Source organism: Eleutherodactylus coqui, chromosome 1 (genome assembly GCF_035609145.1).
Source record: "Eleutherodactylus coqui strain aEleCoq1 chromosome 1, aEleCoq1.hap1, whole genome shotgun sequence".
Taxonomy (NCBI): Eukaryota; Metazoa; Chordata; class Amphibia; order Anura; family Eleutherodactylidae; genus Eleutherodactylus; species Eleutherodactylus coqui.
Window position 1 is genome coordinate 462,845,093 of NC_089837.1, and position 21,400 is coordinate 462,866,492.

Sequence of the window (21,400 nt, forward strand, 5' to 3'; positions counted from 1 at the left end):
CTGTTAAGATGCAGGTGACGCTCACAGCTGCTGATTGGCTGGCTGTCCCCGCTGCCCTGCCAGCTATCATCTTCGGGTCTCTGCTTCTATGTTCTCCCCTCTGCCTGCCATCTCCACTGCTCTCAGTGCCGACCACCCTGATGGTATGTTCTCTGTCCACCCCGCTGCCGTGCCATCATCTCTCGGGGTTTCTTACAGGAAAACCCTGTTTTGCTGTGGCTGCTGCTGTCACAGTTTCCTACCCTGTCGCCGCTGGCCATCCCTCTCCGCTGCTCTGAGTGCCGACCACCCCACTGCTGCTGGCACAGTTCCCTGTCCCCGCTGCCCTCCCATCTCCGGGTTTCTTGCAGACCCTTCGGGGGCCACTGCTGTTACAGTTCCCTAGCCCCGCAGCTCTCCCATCTCCACTGCTCTCAGTGCCAACCATCCTAAGGCTGCATTCCCTGTCCACCCTGCTGCCCTGCCATCATCTCCGGGATTTCTCGCAGGAAAAAAAAAGTTTTCTGGGGCTGCTGCGGTCACAGTTTCTTGCCCTGTTCCCACTGGCTGGGCAGCTGGCCATCTCCACTGCTCTCAGTGCTGACCACCCGCTGCTTGCACAGTGCCCTGTCCACGCTTTCCTGCTGCATCGGGGAGCTAACAGAGCAAACAGCCTAGACAGGAGCCCAGCCAATCAGCAGCTGTGCGCATACCCTATGCCTCCCACAGCACTATCCCAGGTCTTCACCCATTTTTGTGGTGGAGACATGATACAACAGTACCATGCTCCTAGGCCTGGGTGCAACAACATTACTTGCATCCCCTATAGTTACGCCAGTGGTTAAGTTGATTTCAATGGGTTTAATCTAATTTTCTTAGGACCTGTTCTATATTCCCCATGAAACACTATGGGAGGTGTGCAAATGTGCACTCAACTGCGTGTGTAAATGTGCAGTACGCTGCACAATTCTGTGTTACAAAAGAACACATTTGGACCTTATTAGGCTAAATAACCTTTTAAATTGGGGCATATTCATCTGCTGTTCACAAATGAAAATGCCCTGCATGCAGAAAAAATACAGTAAAATGAGCTGATACGTGTGCAAATCATTTACCTCATTCATAGTGGCGAATGTATGTGCATTGGCAGCATACATGCACCTTATATACGCATGAATGAATTTTTGCCACCATCAACTCCCAATCTCAATTGGCGCATTTAAAGCCATTCACACTGGGTGCTGCTGCGTGTATGTAAAAAACCACGATTGGAACAAAATGCACGGATTGACAATTAATGCCTAATTACGGCGAGCTGTCTTCTTTTCCCATTGTTGTACACCGGGTAACTCCCTCCTCCTTTTTTTCCAGCTGCCATAGAAATGTGTAGGAGCTACCAGTGTATATCGGCAAAAGATAGGGCAAGACCTATCTTTTCATGCACCGTAATACCAGTCGTCTGATTTGGCCCTAAAGACAGAAAGTGGCAGAAATAGTAGCATAAATCTGTCTGCCCATAGCAGGTATAGATCTCATTTTCTGTCTTCGGAACAATCGAAGATGCGCCAAATTTATTAAGAGGCACAGTCAGGGACGGCAGAGTAAGGAGTCACTCTCCTAAAGGGTTAAAGTTAGCCAGTTATTGCTATATCTGAGCGCTACACTGAACTGTCTACTGTTAGAGAAGGTTTCATTAAATAGGAATCAATGTAAATCATGTGTGGTGTTCGGTTTAATATAATACAAAGCGTAATAAAAACCCTTCCAATATTATGCGCTTTCCCATAATTATTCAGTATTCCTAAAGTACTACATTAAGGGTCCGCACACACAAACATCTGGCGGCACGCAACAGTCCCAGCAAATGTTGTCCAACTGTTCCAGATCCATTCCATTCGGTTTAATTAATCCCTGTCGAATTGTATGTCCAAACAAAAGGCAAATAATGCAGGGTAGATCCAGAGAGAAGAATGCACTAGTGAATGCTGCTGGCGCGGTCATGTGGATATCAGAGTCCTGCTCCAGCCTCCATCCACAATATTCTGTTGATATGAGAGTAGAACATGCTGCTAATTCAGTCCCAGACATATTAATGAATGTACGCTTACATAGTTACTACCTAATACCTGGTAGTAAGAAGTAGGGGGTCAGATGGAAGTGAGAAGGACTACAGGATGTGTGTAATCTGTAGCTATGGAAGCACATAAGTCTATGTATGAGCTGTAGACACAAGACAATAAGAGGTTTTTTACAATTAAAGCGGTTTTCCGGGCATTTGATATTAAATGGTTTGTCCAGTTGTAAACAACTGATGGCCTATTCTTAGCATTGGTCATCATAGTAGATCGGTGGAGTTCTGTCACCAGGACTCCCCGATGACCGGGCGTGCTTGTGTACTGAGATAATTCCTGCAGGAAGCAGTCAGCTCCATTCTCACTGCAGTGGCCAGTCATGGTATTGTCATTGAAATGAATTGGAACTTTGCGTGTAATACCAAACCTGGCCACTGTAGTGAGAACAAAGCTGTCTGCTTTCTGCAAGGATCAGCTCAGTACACAAGGACATTGGCCTAGAGAAGAGTGAAAAAGTAGAGTCCTCTGCTCAGGATTCACACCAATTATCGGATTCTCCAGTCCACTGTCAGTGCAGCTGAGCCAGATGTCCACATCAGTGTTGAAGCTGGAAGCATAATAGAAGGCTTTTCTTCTGTTGGTTTCAATGGGAACGATATATTTATTGCACTTTAAGCTCTGACCTCAATAAGGAACTTGATGTATAATTAAAGGCATCACTCCCATTGATTTCATTGGGAGCGATGCCTTCTATTACATAATAGAAATTAGTTGTGAAGTTGGAAATTGCCTTTAAGTAACTGAGCATCTTTATATATCGTAATATACTCTGTGTTGAAATGTGGTCTCCAAGCAGTGATGTACATAAATTGATGATAATTACACGAGTTAGTGTCTAGTGCTTTAAAGGGAGTCTGCCAGGTGAAATTTTGGGACCAAATGACTCAGAGCGCTCGATAGGGCACCTAGAGACATGTGGACACATAACTTTTTGCAGTTTGTAGCTTATTGATTGAAGAGCAAAAGAAGTTTAATATGGGATGTAAATTACATATGTCGCTAGAACCCCAAGGGAGGTCTAAAGTGTGGCAACAAGTGCTCTGGGTCTTGCTGGTAAACCCTTCCTCTCAACATCTGCCTTTTGGCCTGATTGACCATGCCAGCCCTAAGATGGCATTTCCCAGGTCAACTATCATCAGTCACTAAACCATACAAACAACTGTTTGTGCACTTTCACACGTATCAATTGTTGTTCACTTGTTGTGTTTCAAGTGTGCAAAGTCATGACTAGTTGTTCAAAGATAAACCATTGCCTATTTACACCAATTGATCAACCAGCGACTATTTTTAGGTGATCTGAAACGAAACAACTGGCAAACAAATTCTTGCTTGTCACCCAGTTGGCAGCTGTGTTGGCATGGTGCATCTGTTGCTTACATTCGCTTTATCAAAGGACTGTTTGGATGATAGTTGTCCCATGTCAATCTACAATTAGGTGACATAACTGCATGCTGCAGTGAAATTGGGAGCATGCATTGGGCCGTGGACAAAAAGAAGTATTTTCAAGGTTTCGATGTGGCATATAGTGATGTTGCTTACGTCTAGTGCCATCAATGAAGCCCAAGGGGGAGCCATCGGGTGGCATTTACTAATGTCACTTCTATGTGCCCACATGTCCCTAGGTGCCCTATCAAGCTCAATGAGGCACTTGACCAGCATATATCACTAATCAGGCTCATGTTAAAAGATTTATGGTTATCCATAGTGATGAGCGAGCGTAATTGCTAAGGCATACTACTCAGGCGAGTATTGCCTTATGCGAGTACCTGCCCGCTCGTTTCTAAAGATTCGGGTGTCGGCGGGGGGAGAGCGGTGAGTTGCGGGAGTGATCAGGGGGGAGTGGGGGGGAGAGAGTGAGAGAGATATTTCCCCCCCCCCCCCCCCCCCGTTCCTCCCCGCTCTCCCCCGCCCGCCGGCACCCAAATCTTTTGAGACGAGTGGGCAGGTACTCGCATAAGGCACTACTCGCTCGAGTAGTTTGCCTTAGCGAGTACGCTCACTCATTTGTAGTTATGAAGTTTGAATATGCTAAAATTGTAGGGTTTTTGGCATATGCAAAGCCTCAAATTCCGCAGCATGGTCCTCTGTGGGGTCATTGACCAACCCAGCATTCCCAAGACAAATTTTTGGCAAAAACTACATGTGCTAAACTTGCCGGGTGTAATATTCTTATGATTGATAGTTTGGAGAAGATTCAAAGGTGACCTTTTCTACCAGCAGGGTCCCTTTAACAGAGAGATCTTGTATGCTGTTCCAATGCTTGAAATACAGCGTTGAGCACAATAAGCACAAAGAAGAGACATTCGCATGGTCAGCACACATCCCCAAGGGACACATCTGTCACTGCGAAAACTGCCTCCAACCAAAAGCTAAATGACCTCAGCCTAGTGCACGGCTCAAGTCCCTATAAATGGTTCTCCGACACACTCCCTCATAGGGATGTTATATAAACAGCAATTATTTGCTCATTTCAAAAACGTCAGCCTATATATCATATATGTAAAGGTTGCCTTTCTGTCCGCGGACTTCCTTTTAATTAGCAGCAAGCATAAGCAAGGGAGGAGGTGAAGAAAAGTATGTGGGACAGGGAAGGTCTACTGACATACTGCATTGTGACATCCAGGACATCGTTAGACACAGCCCTCTAATTATACAGCGTCTAGCACAACCTGCAATAAGCTTATATACAGTATTACATTGCACATAGGCATTTGGCTCTCCGTGGGAAAAAAGGAGGTGCAAGTTTATTGTTTTCATGCCTGCATTTATTAAAAAGTACCCAATCCTGATGATAATTACTATTGGTAAACATGGCGGCATGAAAATTCTTGATTGGAGGCCAACAAGATTCCGCCAATAAACATGCTGCAACGAAGACAGAAACAAGTTACAGTAATTATCCGCTTATTCATCATTTGCCCAAACATATGATGGCAAAATTGGATGTTTCTCAACTCTCTGATTGACTTTTAAAATAAGTTAATAGATGAAATGACTGATTTATCATCCAATTGTACAAATATGTAAAAGATGTTTGCCAAATTTAGTGCAAAGCAGTAGGACCCCCTTTATGACGTTCTTAAGGTCTACTAAAGGGGATCTATCATCAGCTATAAGCACTATAATTTAATGGGGTTGATCCGGAATTTCGCGTTATCGCCTATCTATGGGATAGGGGATGACTTGCTGATCGGTGGGGTTCTCACTGCTGAGACCTCTGCCGATCTTGAGAGCAGGACTCCCATGTCTCCCATGTCCTGTTCTCCTGCCACAGTGGGGTCTATTCTTTCCTTGTAATGACGTCAGCATAAAGGGAGCTTTGACCAAGCATGCACGGTCAGCACCCCATTCATTTCAATAGGGGTGATGGAAATACCCAAGCAAGTGCTTCTTGGATATCCCAGCAGCCCAACTGAAAGTGACTGGAGCACTAATAAGCTTGCGCAACCAGTGCTTTAGTCAGTCTCCTCCTCACTGTAGGGGACACAGAAACCCGGCAGTGATGAGGATCAGGGTCCCAAAACCCTGTTCTCGAGATCAGCAGGGGTCTCAGCAGTGAGGCCAACACAAATCAGCAAGTTGTCTTCTATCCTGTGGATAGAGCAGAACTTGAAATTCTGGTAAAACCCCTTATGTTATGGAGCTTATACTTTAGGTGATGTGGAGTTTGAGGAGTCACTTTTCATACTCACCTGGTACCCTGTTCCTGAAACGTCAACACACGCGCACCAGCTTGAATCTTTTCAGAACGCTATGCATACGCATCCCCGTTCATCTTTCTAGCCTTTCGAAATAAATGAAGTTTGATATGTGTTCACTGACTTTGCCAGGGGACGCTGCAGGAACGAGGGACCGGGTGAGTATAAAAAAAAGGTTCTTTGAACTCCACAGCACCTAAATTATAAGTACCATAACTTAGTTTATGGTGCTTATAGATGATGATAGGTTCCCTTTAAGAGTATTTTAAAAAGCTCTTACATTGGAGAAAGAAGGCTAGATTTCTACTATCCACTATTGGATAGCAACCCTATAAGTGAATGTACAATCCTTTAAGGGTTGCTATCTAATAGGTGGCACTAGACAGTCAACTTTCATCCTCCAGGATAAGAACTTATTTGCATACTCTGCTTTCCCAATGAGCATTGCCTGCCCTATAAGACTCCCTATGCCAACTTGGTGGTCTCCACAATGAGAAACACTTTATCCTCAAACCTGTGCTCTAATAATGTGTAATGACAGGGGTAGATGGGACAACTAGTTTAAGACTACAAACACTTGAGAAAAGCCATGATCACATGATAATACTGAATAAACAGCCATAAAACCTAACCATTAGACTTTACGGTTGGCTATCAGTCATTTTTATTTTCTGCTGTGATACTTTGCATCCCAGAAATTTCCCGATGGCCAAATGTGTGAAAACGGTTTGCTTCAACCGCTGTTAATGTTATATCTATAAAAACAGTGTGTAAATAAAACGACATAGAAACATTATGATAGCTTGGCAGACAGGAACAGCAATGATAGACTACATTGATTGCATTATTGCAGCAATAAATCAATAGAACTACAAGTGTATTGAAATCCCCATTCAGTCCCACTGTCAGTTCCACTACAGATGGCTGCTGCATTATCCATCTACTCATTGTTGCAAGCTGAAATGTTATTAATATACTGCAATTTCATCATAAAGTATGCAGTAGCTACATTTTCATCCTGGGAAATGCGTATCTATGATGACTTCTTTTTGTCTTTATTCCCAGTGCTCTTAAATACATTTCTATTGATGGATTACTTCTTGGCAGAAAGGCACAATAGAGCAGGAAAGAATATAACTGCAATCACTTTCATATAGGAACAAGCCTACGAGAACTTAAAAGGATCATGTCACATTATAGAAATTTACATTAACCCTCCTTTCCGGACAAGAGCCAATGAGGGCCAATTTCAGAATATTCAACTGCATGGTGAGCATAGTTGACATCAATATCAAAGAACGATATTAAAGGTGTTGTGCCGAGTTATAAAGTTGTCCCCTATCCACAAGATCCAACAGCCGGGATCCCTATTGATCCCTAGAATGGTCGGTCCCCGGTTGAATAGAGTCATGCAGGTGTGGATTGCTGAAGCACTTGAACTCAGTAATAGCTGGGGCTGTCATTGAAGTGAATGAAGTGGTGGCACACCTGCATGACCTCTACTCCATTCACCTGGTGGGGAGTTTGAACCCCCATTGGCCAAATATTCATGTGTTTTACATGAGGACAGTTGAGAAAGCTGCAGCCAGACACCTCTGGAGGCAGCTTATCGCTAGATAGAAAAGAGCTAGGACATCAAGGGCTGCAGAGACCTCAGAGCAGCACAAATTCAAAAGGTGAGTGACCTCAATTACTGTGAGAAAGAGCCACTACATCTAGGGCTACACAAACCCTGGAACAGCATGAGACCCAAATTTAAAAAAGAGGGAAAGAGACAGTGAAAAAAAAACATGGAATAAAGTGAGGCCTTACTTCAAGTATTGCAGGAAAGAGCCACTACATCAAGGGCCGCAGAGACCCTGGTACAACATGATGCCAGAATTCACAAAGAGAGTGAAAGAGCCAAATCATCATGAGATACTCAGGGAACACCAAGTATATAAGACAATACTATATAAAAAGCCCCTACATATAAAGAAATGTTATATATAATATTGATATTATTTACCTTTTGCCAATTAAGGTGTCCTGTGGTTTTTCGTATGGTAGAAGGGGTATGATGGAGTGAGTGGTAAAAAATGTGAATGATTGAGGATGCATTTAATTGCAATATGGGATGATCTAATAAAGTCATACCATGTGAACAGATGCTCTGTTGGCACCATGAGAGACTTTGAATATAGCTATAATTGCCAAGTTCACAACATCCTACAACTACTTGTCATTGCATATACAATAGAAGTAATGTCTTTTTTATTAAACATCAATACAATGACATATTATTTCAACAACATAAGGGAAATATTTCCTTTCGTAACTTAGAATCAGCCAAGGTTACAGCCTCAGGAGTTTACTGTATGGACTATTAAGCAAACACTCAATTGACAAATAAAGGGAAAGCCCTTGTTATCTTCTCTCAAGGTGCGGCTGAAGTTGAATTTTTCCCCTCTGCACTTGACTTCTGCAGAGAGCACTGCTTTACTTGGCTGATCAGACAGGATAAGTCTTACTTTTTATTGCTAGTGTGAAAACCTGCCATAAGTATTGTTGCTCCCTTGTGAGTGAGGCCTGGCCTATTCTCTATCACTGGCATTGATAGACTCTCCCTTGCCAGACTTTCTCTATAGAACCATTGTGTGCAGTCTGAAATCTGTTCTCATCAGTGATAGCTTCATATAACTTTTCGTCTGATTACAGATAAAAGAAGAAAAGATTCTAAAACTTGAAAGTCGGATACAACATACAGAAAATATATAGATAATTTAGAAGGCATGTTGGGATATGAGTATGTAAGGAGTGGAAGAACTCCTTCATGGGGTTGCCATTCTTGCTATTAACAATCACATAACATAACATAGTATGTAAGCCCGAATGAAGACAGTGCCCATCTAGTTCAGCCTGTTTAACCTCCTAGTTGATCCAGAGGAAGGCAAAAAACCCCAAGAGGCAGGAGCCAATTAGCCCTTTTGGGGAAAAAATTCCTTCCCTACTCCCTAATGGCAATCAGACTAATCCCTGGATCAACCTCTAATAGTTCCTACCTGTCTGTATACCCAGATCAACAACCCGCTGGTCACCTAAAATTTATATCCTGTAATATCCTTCCACTCTAGAAAGATGTCTAGTCCCCTCTTAAACTCCTCTATGGATTTTGCCATCACCACATCCTCAGGCAGCAAGTTCCACAGTCTCACTGCTCTTACAGTAAAGAACCACCTTCTATGTTGATGATGAAACCTGCTTTCTTCTAGATGTAGAGGATGTCCTCTTGTTACTGTTGCAGTCCTGGGTATAAACAGATCGTTGGAGAGATCCTTGTATTGTCCCCTCAATGTAATGAAGATTGCTCATTAAAATTAACACTATTTTATACTGTAAGGCACAAGGGCATCCAATCCAGCCAGGTAGCATCCTGTGGAAAATGTGGGAAAGTTAATTCCAGTTGTCATGGTCCGAAGGGCAGGACATTGAGATGGTGTGAGTAGACTGGGATGCAGGAGCAATGAGTGTCTCATGTGTGCTGGAAGTATTATAAAAAGGGGTCCTGTTCCCACCTTCCTGGTTAAGCCATCATAACATGCTGGTAAGGCTTACTGAGAATATTCCGGAAGGAAGTAGAGCTGTGGAGTGTGGTAGTCTATTACTGGCTCCTATCTAACGTGTTTGGTCAGCTTAGCTTTTGCAAGCATGGTCCTAATCCAATAGACTGAATATGCATTATCTGTAGAAGTGATGTTGCTGGAGGTGGTATCGGGATGCAGATTCATGAAGGAGTTACAAAAATACACAATATGTATTTACAATCAAAAGAAGGTCAGAGAAAAATGTGGTAATGGCAAATAAATGATTAAGCAGTTTCTGTTTAATCGCCTGTTGCTAGTTACGGCTTACTGACTCCTAGAACTGCCAACACTTTAGATACAATATGAAAAATTAACAATAATCAAGAAAGCTAGTAACAAAAATGCATAATGTACCACACAGTTCTCTTTGACAACTTTAGCACCTATCATTTTCAAAACGTAGCAACCGTTTTACTTTGTGATTAAATCCTAACTCAGTCTCTAAGCCAAGTTACTTTTACTTGACACTGTCTCTTAACCGGGTTTAAGTGTTCGTAACTTTTATTAAGTTCAGTGTCTGTTATAGTCACTTTCTCTACTATAAGCATGCACGCGTTTCAGCTTTTACTAGGGCCGGCCTTACTTACGACCCAATGCTAATAAATTCCTAGATGTCCTCTCCTGGTTCAAGTCTCGTTGTTCTGCAACACACCCCCATGCTCTCCCTGTCCTCTCTGCAGTATGCTGCTTTGAATACCAGTAGTCTCTCAAACAGTGAATCCAGCAGTGCAGTCTGGCTCTGCAATACTTATGCCTCCTGCAGATCCTTGCTCTCCAGCTCTGCAAACTGGCATGCTTCCCAAAGCTGTCTGGCAAAAACCTCCGCTTGGCTACTCAGTCCCTATGCTCTCCTGATGGCACAGCCGAAAATTACCCTTTAAACCAAGAGCTATCATCCTATCAGAGAACAGTCCTTCAGGCATGCTCCATAGTGCTCTAGTGCAATTTCTGGCACGCTCAGCATTTTGGCACAATTTGTGGTGCGTTCCTGTTCACTGCCATAGCAACCTTTTTAACTCTTTAGGGCAGCCCCTTACAGTGGCTAACAAAGTTTTCTTATTAGTCTGCATTTTGTCTATTCTAATTACCCTTTCCAATCCACAGTCTGACGTCTAAAGACATTATGATTTAAGGCTGTACAGCTCCGATGTTGGGAGACATCCGTCGGGGTTCTCTTACTGTATATTGCCAGCCTTTCTGCTGTCAGAGCCTATCCAACATGTCACCTCATGCAGTACTGGCTTTAGCTAGCAGATAGCACCCTTGTATAACAGCCGAAAAAGAGTAAGCCCCCTAGGAAAACCAGGAAACAAATTGGATTGGAAAGGGTTAATGGTACCCACTAGCGAAAGGCCCACAAATGGCAATGCTAAAGGCAGAGGCATAACTTGAAGCTTCTGGGCCCCAATGCAAAACCTGTAACAGGGCCCCCAACTATAATGCTTTATTCATAGTACTGGGCTCCCTATATGGAGAAGAGAGGCCTTATGGGCACCTAAGGCTCCTGAGTCCGGATGCAAATGCATCCCCTATACTTACGCCAGTGGCTAAATGGTTACCTGTGAAGAATTTATTGAATGCATTCAGTCCTTCCGACTGGTCTCTTCGTTACGTAATAATGTTTTTCTTTTCATACTGTACATCAGGATACAGTTTGTCTTTCATGCCATTCAATGATCAACCATGTTTCCTTGGCCACCAGACAACAATACAAATACTAGCTGGAGTCAATTGACCTTGTGTACATAACAATAGTTTTTGTTCACCTAGACTATTGAATGTTCTGGTTGATTTGATTACAACTAGTGAATAAATACATTGGATGCCCCGATCATTCGAAAAGGAAAGGTCGCAGCATTTGTTATATCAGCTATGAATAACACTGTCCTTGGTACCATTCAGATTCTGTCCTTTGAAAACATAAACTCCGAAGAGAAAAGTTGCCGGCAGACCAATGCTTCCAACATTCAGATCTAATACAACACATTTACATACATCATAGCCCTTCGAGAGTGTGTTACTAAACACATCCGTCTCTTGGTACATACAAACTCATTATCACCTCATTAAATGCTATGGATCTTGAGTAGGAATGAGGAATGACAGCCCATATGCCCAAAGTTCCAGGCAGAGGCCAACAGATGTTCTAGTACAACCGGAGACTATCTTGCATGCTAAACATCATCTTGACCATTTCATAGACTGGTATAAGCCTGTGTTATTGCTGCAGAGGATTAACATAGAAGACTATACAGATGTTGATGTTCATGATTAAAGGGTGACTATATCAAGGTTTTTGGTTGTAGCTGGAACATTTCTTTCTTCCTTTATCCTGATCTTCTGAGATGGTCAATCGTTTTTCTTTTCCTTCAACCCCCCCTAAAAATAACAACTATTTATAATAATTACTAGACATTTTTCTTCTACTCTAGAACAAAGGCTATTTTAGTTGGATGTAAAATTACCCAGAATTCCAGATTAATAGGTTCTGATTAGGGGACTATAATGTAATAAAAGTTAAAAAAAAATACCCTAGCTATGGTATCACTAACATCATTTGTCATAAGTCTTAATCATAATGATAATTTGCTGCTGGCTAATATAGAATCCATAAAATGTACACTAATTTGATGTAAACAATTTCTGACTCTTAGTTATGCATCTATAATTTCTTTTCCGCTGGGGAAGATTAACGGGGAGATGATGGAGGAATGTTCTTTGCCAAGGTTGACAAATCAGATGTAAGATTAGAAACATGCTCAGAAATCCATTACAAATCAGCTTTCACGAGAAAGTAATTACACAGATACCACGTTGTATTAAAATCGGAGCGGTTATCTAAGTCAGAGGCATTACTTGGGTACAGTACATATACCAGAGGCCATTATACATTACTATAAATATAGGGACACCGGAGTTCCGGGACTATATTACTACTTGGTAGAATGATGCACCGGTTTTTCTAATCTTTGTATTTTATAGTGTTCCACTTAATGTTTTACGGCCCTTTACGAGATTTTGGTAAAATTTGCTAGTGATTATGTCGCTTAGTATAATCTACAGTATATGTGAAGTTTTTATGCCCTAGCATCCGCTTACTTCGCACAATTGGTATGTTTGTGCTGTCCTTTTGCTCCTCATTCCTTATTTCCATTGTTTCTAATGAACAATGGTTTCCAAAAGAGCCCATGAGAAATGATCAATACAAAGTTAATTGAAGTTATTCCCACCGAGCTTTCAATCCTTGCCATTTGCAGAATAAAGTATGGAAGCAATGCCAACAGGTTTAGCATCTCAATAAGCATCCATTATTCTATCACTGGCTTCTTGAAGAACACAAACTTAACATATATCATGGGGAACTCAGTGGTATCATTGACAATGTTTGGAATCATCCACCTCTTTGTGATGGCCACACAAGTGAATGATGATGTAGAAAAATAGTCTTCTGGAAGAGTAGACTCTCGATAGAATACGATGGAGCTGAAAATCCGTTGCAGAAGATCTAGCCTAGATAAAGTGTGGTCTTCTCAACGTGGTTGTCTTTTTGAAGACGTTATACCATAGTTGTAGCTCGCCTACTGTCTCCTTCGCCTTTCCCTTGTAGATTGTAAGCAGAGCAGAGTCCTCTCTTGCTCTGTACCAGTCTGTTACTCATTTAGTTCATGCTTATTATGCAAGTTTTTGTCTTTTGTTATTTGCTTCAAGAGGACCTATTACCACAAAAGGACAGTTTTTTTCCAAAAAAAATCAATGGCCCCTAAATATTTTTTCTAAATATGACTCATTAAAAAAACTGCATACCGTTATAGAGAGGAGGAGTCAGGTCCAAAACTTGCAGGTTGTGCAATCCCGGCTTACCCAACACCTATCCACGTTCCGTGGCAAAATGTCAGAATGTGGTATCTCGTTAGTCATTGCAAAATCTTGCAGCTCTGACTACAAGGATGCTATTTACTGCATTAATAAAGTACTTATTAATCAGTACAAATGAATGCAACTGTTTTAGTAATGCAGTAAATAGCATTCTTTTTGTCAGGTACTTGCATTGTAGAGAAGAACCAGCTCTCAAGGCATTCTTTTTTCTGGATGTATGGATACTATACCATACGGTGCACTCGGTATCTAGTAAGTGCTGTTTTGTGGATTGTGGTAGAGCTGCCCAATAATTCTATAGATCCTTGCATTATGCCAGTAAATTCTGCCATGGTGGATTGTTGGGAGCTGCTCAATATGGCGGAAAGTTATGGAGAGTTGGATGATCTATATAGTGCTATGCAGTAAAAAAAACTTTAAAAAATATGTATTTTTGTGGTGATAGATCCTCTTTCCACCCTTTTCCATATGTATAACGCCCTGGAAATAATTTTTTTTCACAGGTAGACCTGGGAAAATTCGTATTTGTCCTGTTACTTTCTTAGGTATACAACATTCATAAACGGCAGTGCTGCTCTGTGGACTTTACAGGATTTGTGGTTTTATGGCAAGATTGCTCTCAATGTCTGATCTTCTCGCAGTATTTAAGCATCATTAATGCAACGGGGAAAAAAAAAAGTTTAGTACTGTAGGCAAGCTTAAGAAACGGCGTTTTGTCATTGTTCAGGTCCTGACTAGAACAGGTACAGTGACTCCTTGTCTCTTTTTAATTACAAGGCGGGATACAGAGGCGCAGCTGCTGAAAATGTTGGTGGTGAGCCAAGGTGAGGAGGGACACGTGCAGCTGTGTCCATTCGAATGAATGTTTCAACTCCCCAGCGACCGATATACATCACAATCTTCAGATAGCCAAATCACTACAGAGCCCACTGGGCCACTATCAAATTTTCTAACCCAACAGATTTTGAGTTCGTTGGATGGGTGGGAGGTTGGAGAGGAAAAGTTTGGAATTCCACATTTAGAAAAACAACATTTCTACTCTTTCCTGGAGTCTTCTCTAACATCCAGCTTGCATCGTGTGGCTACGTTCCAGTCTTCCATAGCTTATCCTTCTGCTAATATCCTATATATTGCCACTTACTCCCACTATGGATAATGTATACAGCCTTCCTACATAGAAAGCGCAATGATATTTCAGTAGCTCTCACTATACATCAATCCGTCCAGCCAATAAGCAACATATGGCAGCTTGTAAGACACAACATACTCTACACAACTGTGCCAAAACACAGATTATTAGACAGAAATCGGCAAGGACTATTATTTCACATTAGAATAAACACAGATCTTGCTTCGACAGGCCCTTGCCACACAGGCAGTTTCCCTCGTAACAATGATTTTACATGATTTCAGTACCTCAGTTACAAGCGAAGGATGTGTATACTGTTACCATGCAGGCAAGTCATTACAAGACCAATGAAACATCGAAACATCCAATTCTAAGTGGGGGAACAAACTTTACAAAACAATATTGGGGTTGCTATACTTGCAGTGCAAAGACATATATACTCTACTAGCACCAGGAGAGGCATTGATGTAGCTGCGATCCACCTGCCTCATCCTTACATTTAGATCAAGGGGGGCATGAAGTTGAGCGAGAACAGGAGGGTATAATCATTAGTCATTAGCTGTAATTACTTGGAAACCAGTCAATACTAGCTTCTAAGGCAACAAGTTTTTCTACGAGCTCTAAGAGATGAAGAGGTGAGGAGAAGAAGTGGTCCATCAACCCCATCATCAAGATAAGGAGAAGGACAGAACGTTGAAAGGAAGGACTACTACTTGTTCTTTAGAAGCCTCTCAAAACTGGTTTCAAAGACCTATAGGAAAGGCTGTAGGTAGTCATCCCATCCTTAAATTCTAAAGGGTGAAGTAAAGATGTAGAAAGACCATCAGGAGTTAATGGTGATTATTTTTGCTGCTGTTTATGGAAGAATAAAGTTGCTCTTTTTACTGCACCCTTGATGCTGTCGCATTCACTTGTCTATTGGGTCCATGGATTCTGGTCCCATGTGTCTTTGCATCGTTGGGGTGTTTGGACTGCGCTGCTATTTGTATCAGGAGTTATTGGTCATTATTTTTAATTGCAAAGACCAAAGAAGTTATTCCGCAAGCTCTAGGACATTCGGTCGGGGAAAAGCAGTAGGTCCATCTACCTCCTCCGCAAACATAGACACAGAGCTGGAAAGGGGCAATTAAAGATGAACAGGGGACAAGTAGAAGTCATTGATGGAGAAGAATGATTCAAAGACATTGAATATCTACAAAAGAGGCAGCATCAAAGGGAATACGGAGAAATCTGTGAATGGGGAGATAAAAATAACATAGCAGGACATAACAGCTTAGGAAAGTGATGCAGAGGCAATACAATCAATAGATTCCATTACAGCTCACAACTGCAACAGCTTGGGCATAAAAAAAATGAATAATAAGAATAATAAAATAGGTGGAAAATGTTCACTCACCCAAAATCATGACTTCAGCCTGCAGGGTCTGGCAAATACAGGACGCTTTTCCTTAGATCTTGCGAGGAGGGGCTGCTCGCTTCTCAGCCCCTTTTCTTTCAGTCGCTTGTGAAGCACTCTGTCCGCTCTCTTCTTTAGACGGCAATTGGAAAAGCCCTTTACCAGCACAGAAAAGGGAGAGGAAATGTTAGGGCTCTGACAGATTGTGCGACAAGAGGAACTAGGATGGGGGGGGGGGGGGGGGGGAGCAGAATAAGCTTGCGGATTTCTATTGAGTGTCAAGATGGGAAGGATGATGCCCTAAAAGCACATCTGACAGGCCAGGCTAAGGTCCAGCGGTCTGAATGGAATAATCTTGGAGTGTGTTCGAAATTCCAGAAACTCCTGTGCTTTGCCTATTTGTAAACTGTTACTGAGCTGCTGGACTAAGAAGGCAGCTGCAGAATTAAAGCAGATTACAGAGTTTTGGACACTTGCAGAAGGCAACTCCTCATCCACTTCCTGCACATGGGGGATTGTTGCTGGCCAAGTTCCAACTAGGGTTCACCCCACCACCTCTGGCTTTCTTCAGGCGCACGAGAAAACTCCCAAAATAGACAAGGGAAAGTAGTGGAGGAGATGCACTCCCTGTAGAACCTCTGGTATCCCACAGCTCTGTTCTGCGCTGTGCCAGGTGAGGGGTTGGGCTCTGTCTCACCTGGACTTGCTTCGTATTGGCGGAGGAGTTTTGCCAAAGGGAAATGAGGGTGGGGAGAGTAGAAGCTATGGATTTAACCCTTTTTTTACTTCTCTCTTTGAATATTTAAGTATGTAGTAGAGGAATTTGGAAGGTGAAGTTGGGATACATATTGGCATGTTTTACATTGTAGCAGTCAAGGAGTTAACTGGATTTGCATAAATGTTAGCAACTTTGATAACTTTGCAGTCACATTCTGTTCACATGTTTCTAATCTGTCAATCTTGTTTGTTTACTACTGCGTAGATACAGAATAACTAGGTCAATTTATAAACGGAATAAGGGCTCTCTCACATGAGGATTTTACCACGTTTTGCGCGTGTGTTACATGGGACCAATCTTACATTGACTTTCAGTTTTACCTCTTACATACAGCGCGTGAAATGCGTGCGCAAAAAAGAACGCAGCATGCATAATCTTGGCGTGTATTATGCACGCATACATGTCTAGATAATGTATGGGGATTGTCGACACATAAGTGTTTCTGCACGGGAGATACGTTCATACGTTCTAAATTGTGCTTTGTGTGATAGATAGATAGATAGATAGATAGATAGATAGATAGATAGATAGATAGATAGATAGATAGATAACAAGGCCGTAACTATAGGGGATGCAGGGGATGCAGTGGCACCTGGGACCAGGAGCCTTAGAGGGGCTCATAACGCCTCTCTTTACCATAAAGGGAGCCCAGTACTATGAATAAAGCATTATAGTCGGGGGCCCTGTTACAGGTTTTGCATTGGGGCCCAGGAGCTTCAAGTTATGCCTTTGGATAGATAGATAGATAGTTAGATAGTTAGATAGATAGATAGATAGATAGATAGATAGATAGATAGATAGATAGATAGATAGATAGATAGATAGATAGATAGATATGAGATAGATAGATAAAGAGGAGAATCACGGCAAATCGCAGCATGTTGCGATTTGAATCCTGTGAGTGGAGAATTGCTATGATTCTCCGCTCGTGGATGTTGGGCTGCGCTTTCCATAGTTAGTCTATGAAAAGCGTTCACTGCATTACCCACGGCCGGATTATCGCAGCGGGTAATGCTGTTACATATCCCCGTGGACGGTAACCCTAAAAGTTATCTGAATATTAAAAAGTACCAAACACGCTTGAAGAAAATAAGTCTATTCACAATTTCCAGTAAATAGTTTAAACGAGAAAGGTTTTTGTTTTTATTGCATACTGTATATTAAAGGAGTTGTCCACAACTTTTACTATTGATGACCTACCCTTAGGACAGCTCATCAATAGTTGATCACCATGTGCCCGCACTCAGGACCCCTGCCAATCAGCTTTTGCCTGGACCCGCTGCCAGTGTAGCCAGTGCAGGTACAGATAGCACCAAGTTTGGTACAGCAAGCACAGCTCCTATTGATTTAGATTAGAGCTCTGCCTTCAGTACCGAATGGGGCCGCTGCAATACGGCCAGTGCTATCTGCTTCCAGCGCTGGCAGCATTGACCCAACAGTCACCTAATAAGTGGGGATCCTGAGCAGCAAACCCCCACTAATTATCTATTGATGACCTAGGTCATTAATAGTAAAGGTCCTGCAGAATCCCCTTTAGGTTATGACTGGCAGGGGCACCATTAGTTCAGTTAATGTTACCCACAACATACAATTGGAGCTCCAGTAAGGAACAGGGACCAACATACAGTCAGTGCACAGGGCTATATAAATGAGAAAAAATTAATATTTATTCATCTGAGTGTTCATATATGCAAAGATGATCATCATGGATGTTACTACAGAACATATTTGCAATTATAGCAAAATTCCCACCAATTGCATTTTTATATTGACCCCTGCAGGAAACTTCTGCGTGAAGAATTAGTTGTAAAGAACACATTTGTGTTCATTGGGGGGTGGGGGGTGGGGGGCAAATTTCTATGTGTTCGAAAATGTCAGCTTGCTGCCGTTGATCCAAGGACTGAATTGCAGATGATTAGTCGCAGCTATAGCCACATTAACCCCTCATTTCCTGCAGTCATGACCATGTCTCCCTATACTACAGGCTGCTGTAATAACTGGGGCATGTTTTCTCCCATGGCTGCCCTTATCTCCGTAGCCCAGCAATCTGTCGTACCCTATTGTTTTTAACTAATAAACCCCTGCGTGTTTGCTCAGTAATGCTCGTGTAGCTTCCATATACACCCACATACTATTAAATTCCCTGTTTCGGATTCCGCCTGACTTCATCCATTCAGCTTTTCCTCGGCTTGTCTTCTCTCCCATGTACTCCTGCATGACACATCGGTAAATATCTATGAGATGGGCAAACCTTGTGCTCACGGTCTATACACAGCTGTCTTCCCCATCCTCTGCTATAGTAGGGCTTGCCATTCATATAAGTATCCCCCCTCTCCTGTCTTTTCTCTGTGCGTATAGCAGTCTTGCTCCAACCTCCCATTCAGTCGGTGCACCATTTCCCCTCCCCCAAATGAGTCAGTGACAAGTGCCTAGAATACTAAGCGGCGAGGTACTAAAGAGCGTTGAAGCCTCTCTGTCATATGCACTATCATCAACGTCAGATCACAGAGGGGGCGCTGTTCGGTATTCCTTGTCCCCTTTTATTTTGGAATTACATCAGAAGATGTGATCTCACCCCCTCCGTGTCTCTTTCTATACTTCGTTGTGAAACTCATTTTCTAATTAGCATTTTTTTTGCAATTTGGCCTTTCATCACAAGTCCATCATTCACCATTACATAATATTTAGAGTCTTGCAAATGCTAAATTATTTTAATGAACCTGATTGTTCTTCTGATTTAAATGAGACACTTGGGGCCAAGACCAAGTTTCTAATGACTTTCCATGTTACTTAACGTAATGACTTCATGCTGTTTTGGCCTCTATGGTAGTATTTGTATAGGGTCTAGTATTTATATACTGTTATACCTTCATTTAAAGTGGTTGTGGTCAACCTTTCATATTATGGGTGTCTCAGATGCAACCCAACTACATTGAGGGATTACATTTAAAGGGGGGTGGGGGGAGTCCTGAATCGTATAAGACCTGATATATCACAGGAGGGTGAGATGACCAGACTCAGACTCACGTATTTTGGCCATATAATGCGAGCAGAGTCGCTAGAAAAATCGATAATGCTTGGACAGATCAGTGGCAAAAGAAGACCCGACCGCCAAAGGACGCGATGGCTGATACTGTCAGAGCTGATACTGGCATGGATATCACACAACTGAAAGAAGCAGTAAAAAATTGAAAACTTGGAGGGAACTCGCCTTTATGGCCGCCGGGGGTTGTGAACGACTAAACAGCTAACAACAACAAAAACATTCCACCCAAAAAATGTATTACCTATTCTTGGTTTGTGCTAATGCATGATCACTGGGGATCTGAATGCTGGGAACCCCATGTATGACTCAATTCGCTGTTTATGGACATAGTCAAGCAATGCACTTGGCTATCCCTCTCAGTCTCTTAGAAGTGAATGGAGTGGTGGTCACTCAAGGTGCTCCATTTTTGCGATCCCTTGGGATCTCAGAACTCAGACCCCCAGTTATCATACATCTATTACCTATCCTGTGGATAAGGGATAAATATATTTGTTGAGATAACCCCTTTAACACTTTATGACCCCCATGTTTGCAGCAGGAGTGGTAGAGCATGTGCACTGAGAATTAGAAACATTGGGTACCCTATTCTCGGAACTGGTCCGGTTTGCGATCAAACAAATTGAGATGCCATAAATCTGTTTATTTGCATGTGTTACATCTAAGAGTAAATGCAGAGAGCTATGTGCAGTACAGATTAGACTGCTGACCAAGGGGCCATGGGGCCAATTCACCAAAAATATTATAGCAGCTGAAGGTAGACTGAGCCCAGCAGTGTCAATACCGAGTTCTATCTTGGTTAATTCTATGTAAATGCAATCACAAAGACACCAGGCTTAAATCACTGTGTAATCTTAGATATTTTTCAGTCCAAATTCCAGAGAAACCAATGAAATAATCACCCATGTGCACAGGAGAAACGTCCAAGGGCTCAGATATTCCAATGGAAGCTAAAGGAATGTGTGGAGTACATCAATGCCCTAGCAGTGAGCGCTTTCGGGGTTCCTCCCCCTTCCTAAGGCTCATCATAAGTCTGAGAAAGGGGCAGGAACCACAAAAGCGATCACTGCTAGTGCATGCAATGTATTCCACACATTCTTTCATCTTACACTGGAATATCTCGGCCACTGGCATAACTATTGGGATGCAGGGGATGCAGTTGCACCCGGGCCCAGGAGCCTTATGGGGCCCATAAGGCCTCTCTTCTCTATATAGGGTGCACAGTACTATGAATAAAGTATTATAGTTGGGGGCCCTGTTACAGATTTTGAATTGGGGCCCAGGAGCTTCAAGTTACACCTCTGATCTCGGCCACCAATTCTCCACCACTGGTCAAGATTAATTTCATCATTACACATTTAATATACAATAATCATCTAATAAACTAGATATGTAATAATGCATCAGCATCCTCTGATATGTGCCGGACCATAAGATGCACTTTTTAGCAAGAAAAGTCTTGCTAAAAATTGACTGCTTGCCTATAGAACTGAATGCAGTAAACCACAGTAATGGAGATGAAGGGTTCTAGTTGGAAGGATCTGTCTGATGTCACAATCATGTAAGCAGTCACATGCAGGGGAGGAGACAGACCTGGTCAACATAAGCGCACAGCAAGAAACTGAGGGCTCATTTACACACACAGATATCTTTAAAAAGATTGAAAGATCAGCGATCGTTTTGCATAAAGTACTAATAGGCACTAATTGCTATTAGTACTTTATTAGCTTGATTTGCATGCAAATG

The 21,400-nt window shown here is 42.3% G+C and overlaps 1 protein-coding gene across 2 annotated transcripts in view; it reads right to left on the minus strand.

Moving 5' to 3' along the window:
* The window catches only part of ZNF385A (zinc finger protein 385A), a 354,552-nt gene that overhangs the window by 188,785 nt on the left and 144,367 nt on the right, over positions 1-21,400 (minus strand). Inside the window, exon 2 of one of the 2 annotated variants that reach the window (XM_066584303.1) lies at positions 15,834-15,989. In XM_066584303.1, coding sequence (XP_066440400.1) covers positions 15,834-15,843 — 10 coding nt within the window. In that variant the 5' untranslated portion in view covers positions 15,844-15,989. Of the gene's footprint in view, positions 1-15,833; positions 16,508-21,400 lie in introns of those variants that run through there. The other variant, XM_066584302.1, reaches the window with a different exon arrangement.